The 16,213-nt window shown below is 42.4% G+C and overlaps 1 protein-coding gene across 2 annotated transcripts in view; it reads left to right on the top strand.

The window, feature by feature from the left end:
- Nucleotides 1-14,862, top strand: part of LOC111141140 (solute carrier family 22 member 4) — a 40,192-nt gene extending 25,330 nt beyond the window's left edge. The window contains exons 4-10 of one of the 2 annotated variants that reach the window (XM_022493488.1): nt 116-287; nt 3,911-4,037; nt 7,036-7,136; nt 8,239-8,453; nt 9,461-9,643; nt 12,126-12,261; nt 14,436-14,862. In XM_022493488.1, coding sequence (XP_022349196.1) covers nt 116-287; nt 3,911-4,037; nt 7,036-7,136; nt 8,239-8,453; nt 9,461-9,643; nt 12,126-12,261; nt 14,436-14,511 — 1,010 coding nt within the window. In that variant the 3' untranslated portion in view covers nt 14,512-14,862. The remainder of the gene's footprint in view (nt 1-115; nt 288-3,910; nt 4,038-7,035; nt 7,137-8,238; nt 8,454-9,460; nt 9,644-12,125; nt 12,262-14,435) is intronic. The other variant, XM_022493489.1, reaches the window with a different exon arrangement.
- Nucleotides 14,863-16,213: the final 1,351 nt, after the last annotated feature.

The following is a 16,213-nucleotide window of genomic DNA, read 5'->3' as shown; positions in this document are numbered from 1 at the left end:
CCTTTTCCCTTTTCCCAGCAACTGTAGTTTGAACTTTTAACTGCCAGGTAATGATATAAAACGGCAAATATTAAAGTGAGCTAAAATGCTAATACTCCTCCCTTGTTTTGAACAGGAACTGAAATTCTTGGCAAGTCAGTTCGTATTATATTCTCTACGTTAGGAGTGTGCACATTTTTTGCAGTTGGCTACATGCTGCTGCCCCTGTTTGCTTACTTCATCAGAGACTGGCGGATGCTGCTGCTGGCGCTGACGGTGCCCGGGGTGCTGTGCCTCCCGCTGTGGTGGTGAGTGTGGCTCTGTCCCAGACAGCCCCCTGCCTCGGGCCAGCATGCCCGGAGTCAGCACCTGGTGCTGACGCTCTTGCGGGCTCCGTCATCTCCTTCATCTCCATGGAGCTGGCCGGGCCCCAGGCTTCCAAGCCCAGGGCGTGTTTGCCTCTCTGCAGGCGGGCCTGCATGCTGCCATCCTCGGATTCTCCACGGTCCCACCCAGCACCGTTCTCGGGAAGCCCATCCCTGCAGGGGCCCACCCCACTCTTGTCTGCTGTTGGTAGTTGATGTTGTTTGTGGAGATGGCACTGGTGGGTTTTGTTTGTTGTTTCTAACTCTGCCCCATGCTGCTCTTTGGACACTTTTCTCTCTCTAGGAAATCTCTTTCTCCTTATGGATTCAATTAATGTAATTTCCTCAAACTTTCCTATCACGGGGTGATTCACATCTAGGATATGCCTCTTTATCTACTTTGTCTTTTAAAAAAATATTTCATTTATTTATTTGTCAGAGAGAGACCACTCACAGGCAGCGGGAGTGGCAGACAGAGGGAGAAGCAGGCTCCTGGCTGAGCAAAGAGCCCCATTTGGGACTCTATCCCAAATCCTGGGATGATGTCCTGAGCCCAAAGCACTTAATCAACTGAGCCACCCAGGTGTCCCTCTGCTTGTCCTGAAGGGTGAGAGAATTACTTTCATTTAATGAGAGAAATGTTCTCTCCTTCCTCAATCCTGCCACCCAATTTTGACACATCAGTGTGGGATTAACCAAGTTTGGAGATACTGGCCCCAGTTTCACCCAACGGGATTATATGGGAATTTTCAGGTGAGAGAAGAGATTAGAGTAATGGAATAAGGTCCCAGCTGCACTTTCTTTGGGGGATTCCCCATTTCTTTTTTTGTTTGTTTGTTTGTTTGTTTGTTTGTTTTGGGGTTTTTTTTCCTCCCATATTTAAGCAAGAGGAAAGGGGATTTCTTCTATTGGTGGGTCTCTTTCTCTCTTGCTCTCTCTCATTAATTCTTCTTGCTTTGGTTTCATGATATCAATATCAAATCTCCCAACAGTGATAAGTTTTACCAAACTGCTTGATCTCCACCTACTTAACAAACAATGCAAGTCTCTTTGACCATTTTTAAAAAACTCATGGTTTAGATTCGCCCTCATGGTCCTGTCCTTTGTATACAGCCTAGGAATTTGTCAGAAGGTCCTTTATCTTGCCGCAACTGTTAGGCAACCTTAGAGGTTGACAGGTGGCACATTTTGGCCGTGTTGGACCAGTTAGCTCAGGTTGGACCACTCCCAGTTACGGTCTTTCTATCGTGTCTAAGACTGCTATCGTTATTCAGTGTAAACTCTTGGCATGGATGTGCCTGGGAGGAGAAAGCACTTTTTCCCTCAGTTGCCTGGAATTTGAGAGACAGTGTGTTAAATGTTAGATACTGCTCTGGTTTGGAGGTTTCCTTTGCAATCCAGTCTGAGGGTCAGGAAACCTTATGGTAAATAAGGACAGGCCATTAACTCCACAGCTCTGTCTCCAAGGAAGCACCCCAGGTTTATAAGAGCAGGGCAATTTTCTGGAATGAGAGCCATCATGATCATCATCATAATCACCAACATCAGCTTTGTCACATCTTCTGACCCTCCTTCCACAATTCTCCTGCTGACTAAATTTGTTGTAAACAAAGTTCGTGAACAGAGTTTCTCTCAAGACACAAGACAAGACTATTCAAAGGTTATTTTCTGCCTCCACAGATGAATGTTGTTAAGAATCTGTGATCCCTGGCTCTAGCTGTCATTTTGGCCCAAGAGACCAGTACTTCTATAATATGTTATAACCAACCTTATTACTGTGTGATTCTATCAGAGAGAGAGAGAATAAAAATAAAAGGGCCCTGACTGACTATAAGAGGTTAATAAAGATTTTAATTTCTAGGGCCTGGACCTTTGCTTTGGGTCCCAATATTGCCGCAAGGAACAACTCTGATAGGTCAGCCCCTGTGGTTTACAGCAAAGACAGTGCATCCCATGAGGAGCTGACTTACCCTTGCCCTAAGGAAAGTTCTTCCTTCCGGCCTGGCTTGTGAATGCTCTGAGCTGTGGGCACACTGTACAAGGGACAGAACTGCCCCAGACAGAGGGCAGCCCAGGGACAGCACTACAAAGCCGTGTGCTTGTCCTAAAAGTTTAACAACAGTCTTGGCATTTTCCTATAAAAACAAAATAGCTTTCTTATGAACACCTCGTTCTTGAGGGTGGGACTTCCTGAAGCCATGCTCATCAGTCTAGGTGGGCTGGGGTCATGAGGGGTTGGCTTTGGGCTGCCATGCTCCCTGCTGCCCGCTCAGTGTAAGAGACTTTCCAGCAATGCCCTGCCCCTGCTCTATCTGAATTCAGTCTACAGAGAGCCTGTAGTAACCTTGTTTGGCGCTCCACTAACTTCTACAATGATCAACTAGACTTGATTCTCCATCCAGCACAAAAGCCATGGCCAAAGTAGAAATCATGGCACCCTGAGCACCATGGGCTAGAAATGGGAGTAAGCCCTGCAGGTGGCTTGGGGATTTTTATATCTCAAGTTCCCTTTAAAAGGTTTGGCAAGAACAGACCACAATCGTGAATGGAGTTTATGTATAGGGGATGGGGAAGGAGCCTATAGATGCAGCATGGGGGAAGCTTTGCAATATCTAGCCAACTAAACATTAGGAACTTGAGGTCCGTGAGGGCCGTTAGAGCCTGTGGGCAGAAAGTAGGGTATTTCTAAGAACAACCCAGTGGAGGAAAGACATGGCTCAGAATTAGAAGTGTGGTATACATGGATATAGGTGTGAAGTACACAGTGGCTGGAAAGCAAGAGCGCTAATTCTGCACTAAAGCAGTAGCCACTAGCCACATGCACATTCTTTGATTAAAAGTAAATAAAATAAAAAAATTCCTTTGCTCATTCACACCAGTTACACCAGCTCAATAGCCGAACGAGGTTATTGGCTACGATATAAGGCAATGCAGCTACAGAGCCCTGCAGAAAGCTTTCCTGGATAGAGCAGCTCTAGTTACGGAAGGTCAGTGACCTAACATCATCAGAGTTACTACAGGGACCAACTAAGGGCATGTTCCAAAGTGACATAAACTGGGTTCCTTTTTTAACCCATGTGCTAGTAGGCTAGGGAAGGGAGCTGAGGCTTGGCCATTTGACAAGTTTTGCTTTACTCTGAGGTTAATTCCTGGTGAGGCTTTGGAGGAGCCCCTTTAATGAGAGGAGGCCTCTGTGTCAGCTACATGTGATGTATTTTCTCAGATCACTGAGTACTGACCGATAGGTAAGAAAACAAGAGCTGGCAGAGGAATGGCTAAGAGATACTGAGAAGCAAAAAGTAAAAATAGAAAATATGTAAATAAATATAAGTATGAGAAAAGAAATACTAATAGAAAAAATAGAAAAATTAGGAAAAAATAGAAGCAAACTCTGTGTAATAAAAAGTTTCTAGACATTTAAAAAAAAATTGTCTCCCAAAACCTCATTTGGTGACTCAGAGATACTACAATCTGACAAAATAAAAATTGCTTGGGGGCAACTTACGGTGACTAGTATTAAACCCCGCTATTGTGAAAAATTATAAACAATTACAAATTTATTCCAGGTTTATTCCCGAATCTCCCCGGTGGTTGATATCCCAGAGAAGATTTTCAGAGGCTGAAAGTATCATCCAAAAAGCTGCAAAAATGAACAACATAGCTGCCCCAAGGGTGATTTTTGATCCTATGGAGGTAAGCATTTGCAGATGTGTCCTCTTAAAGTCAGCAATGCATTTTTTATTTAATTGAATGTGACGTGTGCCCACTGTGCACCAGGCTCTGTGTGAGTCCTTAAGACCCTGTGATGATGAAGTGCTGACGTGAAACCTACCTCAGAGGGCTGCGAGGGAATGAGATGCAATCATATATGTAAACTGCTTAGTTTACAACATGTGTTGATTAAATACTAGTCCCCCTTCCCTTTGGCAAGTTTTATCTCCAACTTTATGTTGGTATTGCTCCATACTACTGGTGCAGTTACATACTAGTGATTTCTCAATGTCCAGATGAAGCGGGAAAAATGTGGTTGAGGGGTATGCCATCCATGATGTCCCCACCGTACTCTGAATCATGCTGCAGCTGCTGAGGAAGCTGTGTTTGCCTTTGGTTTGCTGCGTCTTGTCTACACCCTAAAGGTGTGAAGGCATAGGCTCAAGGGGTCACCCCTGAAAACAGGAGGCCACAAGGGAAAGATGATATTTTGTGATAGCAGCCGTACTCGCTGACAGTGGGGAATTGCAGTGTCCCTGTCCACGCCCTCTGGGTGGGCCCTAGAGAAAATAAGAAAAGTTAGATACAGTTTCTATGCTTAAGGAGCACAGCGTGTAGCTAAGGTGGTCAAGAGGATTAGATGTAAACATAAACGGGAGGAAGTGCTAAATATCCAAGGTAGGGATGCTGTGTAGCAGCAGAGAAAGGCAGCAGACGGACTCCAGGCTGAAGAGGCAGGTCCAAACCAGGGTCTGGGGGCTTAGATGAGTGGAGAGGAGGGGGGCAGTGCATTCCTTGCTAGGAGAAGGGCAGGGGACTCTTCAGGATACCCCAAGAAGATGGGGACAGCTGCAGCGACAGTACACCTGCTCCACACTCAACTCTACAGACTCAAGTCTGGCCTCCCCAGAAAGCAGGACTCTATGGAGGTTGGGAGGCACGTGGAGCCTGAAATGGATGAGCCCGCTGAAGGAAAGGGAGCTTGTGCTCCTCTCCGCTGCTCACCTCCTGGCAAAGGTGTATACGCCAGCACATACAGCCTGCTCGGAATGACAACAGAGAGTCTACCAGATGTCAGGCATGGTGTTAGTTTCTTTGATGTTCACACAAGCCAGAGCTAGTGGGTATACTCCGGGTCCTTTTTCCAGGAGTGGACACTGAGGTACAGGGAAGCTAAGGAATTTGCCCACAACCACATAGCTAGAAATCTCACTAGGTCTCTTGGTACCAGAAGACATGCACTTAACAGCATGTCATTTCCTAACTCATGTTAGAGGCAGTGGATAGAAAAACATACAGAATAGTGTCATGTTGGAAAGCTATCTTGGGATTCCCTGGCTTTCTTTCTGAAGTACCTTCAGCCTGCTCATGGCGTCTGGTCCAAAGGTATTTTGGTGACTCCATATAGGCACAAGCCCTGGATATAAGACTATTCTTGTCCTGAGTTTTCTAAAACTGGCTGTTATCAAAATCACCCAAGGTGGGGGGTGGGGAAAATCACCCAAGTAGCTTTAAAAATACAGAGTTGTAGGCTTCAGGGCCCCAGGGAGGATTCGGAGTCAGCACGCCCTGAGTGGGACCTGGCAAGCTGCATTTTCATAAGGGCCCTGTGGAAGCAGCAAGTGTGAGCATGGGCCTGATGCACAGGTCCTATCCATGCATGGCACCACTTCCTCCATGAAGACTTCTAGTTCCTACTAGTTTATGCAGGGGCTTTACTTTGGTTGTGATAATAGAGTTTTGCTGCCAGGGGCATGTTCTAGGGCTGTTCACTCCAAACTGTGTAGAAGAAGAAAAGTAAAATGTCTGTGAGCAGCAGGTGGGAGTGTCTGGTTATTCTTGGAAAGAAGGATGCTCATATCTGGGGAGCACCTGCTACAAAGGCAGGTCTGGCAGTCTTACTCCTTCACAGCAGACACTCCTTCCTAAGCCTCTTATTGCATATACCTCATGTCCTAAAGAGATTCCACACCTCAGAGCCTTGTAACTTTTTTTACAAGCTCCAACAAACTTAGTTATCTAGATTTCTATCACATGGCAAGTTAACTTTAGTAAATTAAAAGTAGAGGAAGGAAGCCCATTGACAGCAATGAGAAACTGCCACCAACCAGATTGTTAGCATCTTTTTCTCAATGGTGCAGTCATAGTAATAATTATAGTTAAAAAAAGTTGGGCATCTATCATGGTTCAAGTACTATGCTAAGCTTTATATATATATATATATGATCTCATTTAATCTTCTCAACTCCCAATTATTAGATCTTTTTTTTTTAAAAAGATTTTATTTATTAACTTGACAGAGAGAGACACAGCAAGAGAGGGAACACAAGCTAGGGGAGTGGAACACAAGCTAGGGGAGTGGGAGAGGGAGAAGCAGGCTTCCCGCCGAGCAGGGAGCCTGATGGGGGGCTCGATTTCAGGACCCTGGGATCATGACCTGAGCCGAAGGCAGATGCTTAACAACTGAACCACCCAGGTGCCCCTATTTATACTTTTTTAAAGGAGAAGTGAACTGATGCTCAGACCTCTTGTCCAAGGCCCTCCGTGAATCCAAATCTCTTCTGACTCTGACACAACAACAAGAAAAATACAAAAAGCAGACATGGACCTCAAGGGAGCTGGGGCTGTTTGGCTCTGTCCACTCAACAGGTCCTAAGGATCACAGCTCAATGTGATTCGAGTCACCACAGTGGTGACCATGAGTCAAGAAAAGGCTATTAGCAGTCAGGTTTTATATAAAGAGGCAGTGAAGCCAATGTTACATATTTCAAAGGCTCAGTCTAAAATGGGCCACAAGTATTTTAAAGAGTTAGGATAAGCATCTTATATGTAGATGCCCTTATTCCCCTCAAATTCCAGGCTTCTGAGCATATTCAAGGTGAAGGAGCGTTACAGGCATAACAGGTCTTTCCCACAATGCCAATGGTTGAAGATACCTCCTCATTACCTCTTAATCTCACAGTGATTTACATTATTTTAGCTACAGGAACTAAAACTCCCTGGTCAGCAGAAAGTTCTCATTCTGGACCTGTTCAGGACTCGGAATATTGCCACAATAACCATTATGTCCTTGCTCCTGTGGTAAGTAATAAATGATCTATGGATATGACACACAACACCTAAGGACACAACTGATTTTCTCTAATTCACAGCAACGTCAGGGCAAGGGTTGAGTCTTCCTGAGACAAAACAGAAATTCTAGAATTCTAAGTTATTTGGAAATGGCTCCATTCAACTCATGGAACTGGATGCTGAAAAAAAGTCACAGGGAACGTAAAAAAGTAACATGACATTTAAGCCTGCTTACTGTGGGCCACAGGGAAAGGGTCCCTCCCCTCCTAAAGTCATTGGGATTCATACTAATTATGTTACTGGTTCCTGAAAGTGAGAGGCTAATTCAGCTCCTGCTTCCCGAAGCTATACTGTCAACAGAACGGTGACATCAGAGTAACAATGTTCCTGAAAACATTTTTCAGATATCCTCTGCTTGTCAGTCATGTTAATAGTAAGCAAACTTCTGCACAGAGGAGTCTGCAAGGTGCAGTTGTTTTTGCACAGAAGAGTTTTACAGTTCTGCGGAAGTCAACTGTAATGACAGGGTGTGCGGTGTGTACTATGTTCCATGGGACTTTCATTCTCTTCCCTAAAGTGAGTTTTAATAAATCGATTGGAATTCACCAAAAGAGAATCCCACAGTATTACCTATGTGTCCTCATTTTTCTTTTGGGTAAGAATAAATCTGGATTTTGTGTTCACTGACGTGACTGATGCGCTTTTTTCAGATAATAGTTGTAAGGGAACAAGGATGTACGAACTGTTCAGGAAATACTGAAATTTGAAATTAACTAGACCAGTGTAGGTGTTGTTGAATGTTGGCAGATCTAGACTAGTGCTGTCCAAGAGAACTTGCCACAAAAATGAAAATGTTTTATATCTGAGTTGTCCATTGTTGTAACCAGTAGGCACAGGTGGCTCTGAAGCAGGTGAAGTGTGGCCAGTGTGACTAAAGAACTGAATTTTTAATTTAATTTAATTTTAATTGACATACTTTTTAAATAGCCATATGTGGCTAGTGGCTACTTGTAGGACAGAAAGACCGGGACAACTTCTTGACCATCATGGAATCATTGAGTGGTTCAGGCTATCCTCTTGGCATTTTTGCCTTTTTTCTTTTGTCTTTCAGGATGCTAACCTCAGTGGGTTACTTTGCTCTGTCTCTCAACGCTCCTAATTTACATGGAGATGCCTACCTGAACTGTTTCCTTTCTGCCTTGATTGAGGTTCCCGCTTACATTACAGCCTGGCTGCTGCTTCGAAGGCTGCCTCGGCGTTATATCATCGCCGGCGTACTGTTCTTGGGAGGAGGTGTGCTTCTTTTAATTCAGTTCATACCCGCAGGTAAGAAGTTAACTAATATTAACCGCTTACGGAAAAGAGCTGCACCTTGACTAGACTAATCATTAGTCACTGTGCCCTGTTTGTGTCGCCTTTACATCATAAGCTCTTCTTAAGTCAACTGGACAAGCAATAGCTAACTACGGCATTTCCTGTGTTCACAACAACTCCCCTGACATGGGAGTCAGCCTTAAGGGATCAGAAATCACTGCCTGAGAGGAAGCCTGATGCCGTCCATCATTCCCTTGGTACTTTCAGACCTCTTCCCTGAGGAGCATTTTCCAGCGTTGCAGTGTGTAGGACTGCCAGTTCCCGTATAAGGCAGTGATTTTTAGGGCCTGTAATCCTTAAGCAGTTGAAGAGCACACGAAGACATTTGCTTCTTTTTTCTCCTTATGCCTGACTTTCTCATATTAAAATGTTGTCAATAGATCATTAATAACCTAGTATTATACATAAAACATATATCTCTTTGATAATTATAAACAGGTTAGAAAGGATAGGCCTTTCTCTTTGAAGATTAAACTTAACTATATTAACATGCTAACAACTTACAATGAAACTACTGTAACAAATGAAAGTAGGCAAAGGTCACTGAATGCACTGAAAAGCAGTAGAGCAGAACAGAAAGCAACCCGTCACTCTCCATCTTTGTTTGTGTCCAATTATTAAGATATTTGAAGACAAAGTGTTACTTGGGGAATATCTCCTTTTTTTTAAGAGAGCGACATGGGGAAAGAGAGGGGCAGAGAGAAAGGGAGAGAGAGAATCTTAATCTTAAGCACACTCGGTGCAGAGCCCAGGATAGGGCTGGATCTCACGATCTTGAGAACATGAGTTGAGCTGAAATCAAAGTTGGAAGCTTAACTGACTGAGTCACCTAGGTGCTCTGGGAACATCTTTACATTGTAAAAACATTGCTGTACAAGCAAAGAGGACAATGAAAGCAACTGAGTTAACAAAGTCTTACTTCTAGGAGCACCTCTTTTTACATGGGGTCTCTTTTCCAGATTACAACTTCTTGTCCATTGGTCTGGTGATGTTAGGGAAGTTCGGGATCACCTCTGCTTTCTCCATGCTGTATGTCTTCACCGCAGAGCTTTACCCCACCCCGGTCAGGAACATGGCCGTGGGGGTCACATCCATGGCCTCCAGAGTGGGCAGCATCATTGCTCCCTACTTTGTTTACCTCGGTGAGATGCATCTTGTCAATTTGTTCTTTTTTTAAAAATATAAAGGAATAGATTTTTCATTGTGAAAAAATGCAAACAGCACAGAAAGTACTGGAAAAAGTACAACTTCACTTCTTCTCCCTCGGCTCCCCAGACTGCAGCCCTAGAAGTAGCTAATATTAACACTTTGGTGAGTAGCCCTGCAGACATTTTGTTTTGCAAAACATATATATATACACAATAAAATTAAACATATAAACAAAATTATATATATTGTTTCACAACTTTTTAAATATAACATTGTATCAGAATATCTTTCCTTATTAGTGTATAGAGCTTTTACCTTCTTTTTAGTTAGTATATATTCTTCCAATGTATGTATATACATAATTTGTTTAACTAGGCTCAATGGATAGACATTTATGCTATTTCCTGGTTTTTGTTATCACACATAACACTGCAATAATCATTCCTCTATCCCCCTAAGACCCTTTGTTCATTTAATTACATACACTTGGATTCATGGATTGTTGGAGCAAATTAAAATTTTCATAGATATTGCCAAACTGGCCTCTAAATATTGTACTAATTTACAGTCCAACTATCAATATATGAGAGGGCCTATTTCTCCATATCCTCACTAACAATGGGGATGACCCAATTTTTTAATCATTGGTAATCTGTTACCTGAAAAATGGATATCATTATTGCTTTCATTTCTAATTCAATTATAAATAAGGTTGAATTTTTTTTTTTAAGATTTCTTTATTTATTTGAGAGACAGAGCACAGGAGAACATGCTCACGTGAGTTGGGGCGGAGGGGCAGAGGGAGAGAATCTTCAAGCAGAAGCCCCACTGAGCACAGAGTCCGATGCGGGGCTCTATCTTAAAACCCATGAGATCATGACCTAAACCGAAATCAAGAGTCAGACATTTAACCGAGGGCTGAGCCACCCAGGCGCCCCTGATTTGTGAGAGCTCTTTGTAATTGAAAGAAACTAGCCCTTTGCATATATGTAGTAAATATTTTTCTTAGTTCATCATATACTTTGACTTTATGATATTTTAGGAAATTTTAGTTTTTATATGGTCAGATTTTGCAATCTGGAGTAACACCACAGGGGGGCTTTGGTGGGTTGTTCAATGAATGTAGGATCTCGTACTCCAAGCCTAAGCCTCATTAAGGACTCTGACGGTGAGAGATGCTGATACACCTCCTATTCTTCCTAGTCATCCATTGGTTACCTACTGGTTCAAACACGCATGCAGACAAATACTATATCTGAATTCTCACGAAAGGTACACCCTAATTTTTGCAGAGAAAGTGAAACATTTTCTTATCTTAAACATACTCTGCATTGCTGCCCTGAACAAGCCCTAAGAAAGCACATTAAAATATTGAATGGTGTCAGGACACCTGGGTGGTTCAGTGGGTTAAAGCCTCTGCCTTCGGCTCGGGTCATGATCTCAGGTCCTGGGATGGAGCCTCGCAACGGGCTCTAAGCTCAGCAGGGAGCCTGCTTCCCTTCCTCTCTCTCTGCCTGCCTCTCTGCCTACTTGTGATCTCTGTCTGTCAAATGAATAAATAAAATCTTTGAAAAAAATATTGAATGGTGTCATTTTCCCTTCGTTCCTTCTTCTTTCAAGCCATGCTCACTTGGTCTAAGGGCAGACCACTGGTACAGATGAAAGGGAGGAGTCTGAGACAGCTTTCTGTTCTGCAACAACTATTCCTGTTAGTGACACAGACACCTCAGAGGAGCTTCCAGATCAACATCCGTCAAATAAAATTCTTGGGTGTGTTGTTCCTCTATAATCTCTGTTTGCAGAAAGGAGGCAAGATGAGGATCTGTTATTCTCCTGTCCAAGTAACGCCACATAAGGAAGAGGTGGAGAATGGTTCTTATAAAACCAAGACACATAAACGTTGCAAAAAGAAACCAAATCCAGGTATATAGTGCATTCACTATGCCTGACATTGAGTGATTGAAATTGGATTAAACATATTACTTAGGTTTTTTTTCTTTTAAGAGTTTCATGGCTCTTTGGACCTAGCTGTCCACTGCAGCCTACTTCACAGTTCAGGCAAAAGCAAAGTTCACACCAGTCATCATGGCCTGTACCTGTCCCTGTGATGTCCTTTCTCCTGCGTGATGTCCTCTCATCCCCATCTCCAATGACTTCCACCTTGAGAGGGAAAACTTGGTTGGCAAAGACTTTCATCAATGGAACATCTGTCATTCATGGTTCAATAGTGGCTTAGAGATTGCCAAATGGCATGAAAGACTTTATAATATTGCAAAAGCACATAGGGAAATGATTATGGAAATCACAGAGGCAATGGCTTCTGCCAAAAAGAAACTGTGATTTTTTGCATACCTTTTTCCTTCTGAAAATGTTCAGATTTGAGTACTCTCAAATACTGTTTGCCACCATGACAAAACAATTCCCAGGAGTATCTGGAGAATCCCTGTATCCAATTGATGTTCTTGTGCCTTCCAGGTGCTTACAATAGAGTTCTGCCCTACATTGTCATGGGTAGCCTGACTGTCTTCATTGGAATCATCACCCTTTTCTTCCCTGAAAGTTTTGGAATGACTCTACCAGAGACCTTAGAGCAGATGCAGAAAGTGAAAGGGTAAGTGGAACTTTAAAAACTAGTAGCAAAATCCCTCAGAAGGAATAAGCTTTCAATAATAGCCAGGAAGCTTCTGAAAAAGCAGAGTAGAAAGTAGAGAGTAGCTCTATCAGATAATAAAGCATATTACTAAGCAAAGATAATTAAAACTATATGATAAGGGTATAGGAATAGAACTCACTGGAATAGTATAGAGTTCAGAATTAAATCCAAGAAACTATGAGAACTCAGTCTATGCTAAAAAGTAGCAATTTGAAATCAGTAAGGAAAATTAGATTATTCAGTAAAGGGTGTTAGAGAATTCAGCTAGCCATGCTGGATAAATTAAAAACTTACATCCTCCTTCAGAATAATACATCAATAAATTGCAGAGTGTTTAAAAATTGAGGCCTAAAAATGTAAAATCATAAGTGTACCAGAAGAAAACACACATATTTTTGTTATGTTTTGCTCAGAGAAGGCCTTTCTGAACATGATATGAAAAGCAAAGAGACGTAAAGGAAAAGATTGCTACCACTGATTATGAAACTTTAGAAATTGTTGGCACAGCAAGAAAGGAAACTGTAAATAAAAACAAAGGTCAAAAAGCCGGGGGGGGGAATATTTACAACACACAATATACACATGGGGTTTATACAGCTAATATACATGAAACTCTCAGCAGTCAGTGGGAAAAAGACAACTCAGCAGGAAAACTGGCAAAGGTCACCAACGGTTGACAGAAAAAAATCTCATTGGCAGGTATATACATGAAAAACAATACTTGTCCACATTAATAAAGAAATACGAAATGAAACAATTTAGTATCTTTTTGGGGGGCCTATGAGATTTATGAGAGTTTTCCCTCCTGATACCCACCATTTCTGATACCAACTAGGTGTCCTACAATATCATTCAATTCCAACACTAACCACCAGTTTGCATCAGAATCCACAGGTTTTAGAGCTTAGTCCCACAAGACTGCCCTCCCTTCAGATGCCAGTGGTAAATATCAGGTCCCCAGGTTATTCACACTTCTATCCAACTTGGTTGCGAAGTCTGGTGTTTCCACAACCTCCCCTCTCTCCACTCAAGTTCAGTAATTTGCCGGAATGACTCACAGAACTCAGGTAACAGTTTCCTTACCATTTCAGGTTTATTATAAAGAATGCACATGAACAGCCAAGTGAAGAGGTACAAAGGGTGAGGTCCAGAAGGGTCCAGAGTGCAAGAGCTTCTGTCCCCATGCATTTGGGGAACACCACTGTCCTCACACATGGATGTGTTCACCAATTCAGAAGCTCTCCGAACCTCAGTGTTCAGGGGGTTTTATGGAGGTTTTATCATCTTGGCATGATCCATAACTAATCGAACCTCTAGCCCCTCACCCCTCCTTGGGGGTTGGAAGGTGGAGCTGAAAGTTCCAGGCTTCTAATCAAGGCCTGATCTTTCTGGCAACCAGCCTCCATCCTGAAGTTATCAAGGGGCCCTCCAGGAGTTGCCTAATTAGAACAAAACACAAGATGCTCCTATGCCCCCTATCACCCAGGAAATGACAAAGGATTTAGGAGCTTTGTGTCAGGAACTGGGGGCAAAAATCAAATATCTTTCTACAGTATCACAGATTGGCAAACAATTAAAGATGAGTGGATTCATAGAAGTTGAGATTCTAGAGTGAAACTGCCTGGCTTCAAATCCCAAATCTAGGGCATGAATTTGGGAAAATTACTTAATTTTCACTAAACCTTGGGATTCACATCTATTATATGGAAATAGTTCATATGACTATCTTGAAGTTCTATAATATAACACGTCTTTAGTGCCTGGCCAAGAAGAACATAAATCTATGTATGAGTGGATGATTCTGATCTCTGACAGAACATGTATAACAAAGTGTGCCCCAAAAGTTGTTTTCTTCTAATGATATAACTATTTCAACATTAACTTTAGCATGCTGAGAAGTCATGTTTACCATTCCATCCTTTCCTTGGGGAAACTGTAGAATTAGAGAATACAAGCTCTAGACTCCTGAGCTATTATTAGAGTTATATTCATTGACTGGATAAATGTTTTTCTTTTTTCTTTATTTCTTATTTTTTTTCAGTGTTGGATAAAAGTTTTTTAATGTCAGTCTGGCATTATAAAGAGGAGAATCTTGAATATTTAATTTTCTTTAACCCTTATTTTATTTTCAGGTTCAGGTTTAGGAAAAAACCAAGAGATTCAGTGGAGAAGGAAGAAAATCCCAAAGTTCTAATAACGTCGTTCTGATAAGATCTCCACCCCATTTGGTGACCTGAAAACTAAATGCATCAGACTCTGTGAGGAAACCAAAGCCTTTCCTAAGGAACTGGACCAAGCCTAAAGATGAACACTAAGATGACTCTGCTGTTGAGAAATACTTGTCATAGAGCACACTCTGGGCCACTCTTCCAGAAAATCTCCTTGTTTTAAAAACCATTTCCAGAGAGTCTACCATCCTAGTGAATTCGATGAAATGGGTTCATAAGATTTTTTGAAAATCTTATGGTCAAGGACTGGTAAATCCATACAAATATTGACACTCATTTCCAAACATACAAATACTATTCAAATAAAAAGAATGTCATTGTATTAACACAACTATCAGGTGACAACAGTATGTGTGTGTGTATGTGTATCACTGAAACAGCACATTCAAAATTATAGTCGTGTTTGAGGCAAACTCATATACTGCTGTAACTAAATGATTAGATGTGGTATTCCCATCCAGAAAATTTTGTACAGTCCTTTGAAGGGAATTGATGGCAGGTAACAGTAGTGTTTTGCAAGTGAAATGCCACAGGAGATCGAGTAGCTTGGGTCATATGACCCACTGGCCTTTAGGAAGGAAACCCAGACAGTTCCCTGCTACAGTTTCAGAGGCTATAACTCACCGGTCCGCATTCACTGTGATCTTTTTGAGCATGTGTTTAAACCATCTGTTTCTTTAGAGCGGCTGAAGAGGTATTTTGCTAGTAAACAGAGAATCAGGAGAGCCACAAACCAGTTAGGTTGGTAAAGACCATTTGTTTGCGCTGCAGCCAAGAGCTACTGGCCCCCAGGAAGGGAGCTGTTTCAAGCCAACAATCCGGAGAGACTTTTCAAACAGTTCTTTCCATTAATAGATTCCTTCCTAAGTGTCATCTACAGCTGCTAGTCTCCCCAGCCGGGGCTGCATCTGGTTTCAGTTCCACAAGTGAGCGGGGGAGAAGAAAGCTGGGGTCGTGTGTTATAAGCTCAGGAGAGACACGTCCAGTCTCTGTCTTAGCATGTTTTAGGCACACCGAGATGACAACAGAGCAGGACATTACTCCTGGACACCTGGGCGGCATGCTTTCATTGAAAGTGGCCTCTGTGACCACAGCACAGTGGTAAGTTCCCCTTTCCTATACCCAGCACTATGCTGTGTGCATAGAAACAGGTAGCCACTGGTTTTAATATGATGCTTGATGGCATCAGCTCCGGAAAAACAATTATCCTCAAAAGTAAATTTTCACAAACTATTTTTTAGAGGAAACGTGGATGTAATATTTTTGATAAATAGTCCTTATTATTTCAGGTTCCTTGAACTTTTCTGATTAACCCCTAATTTTTTTTCTCTCTATTGCCATATTTCTAACACATATTTTATATCCTACTGACACACTGATCCTACCTTTTGACTGTTACTTTAAAATCCACCAGAATATCCTAGAATAATTTATGTTTCTCGTTGGAGACAGAAGCATAGCTTCTGTCATCCACCCAGTGCTTTCATCTCCCCCATGATGCAGCCTGTCTGGATCAGCTTTCCACCTACCTTGCTGAGCACTGGGCAGCCTGTCCCACAGAGAGCAGGCCATGCTGCCTCCCAAGAAGCTCTTCTCAAACTTTCTTCCCACCCCACCGGCCGTAGCTGTTCCCTCCTCTGAGCTCTTCAGGTACTTGTTAACCCTCACTGAGCTGGACTCTT

This window comes from Enhydra lutris, unplaced genomic scaffold (genome assembly GCF_002288905.1).
Source record: "Enhydra lutris kenyoni isolate GAN:26980312 unplaced genomic scaffold, ASM228890v2 scaffoldscaffold5, whole genome shotgun sequence".
NCBI lineage: Eukaryota > Metazoa > Chordata > Mammalia > Carnivora > Mustelidae > Enhydra > Enhydra lutris.
This window is presented reverse-complemented; position numbering and strand designations above follow the sequence as displayed.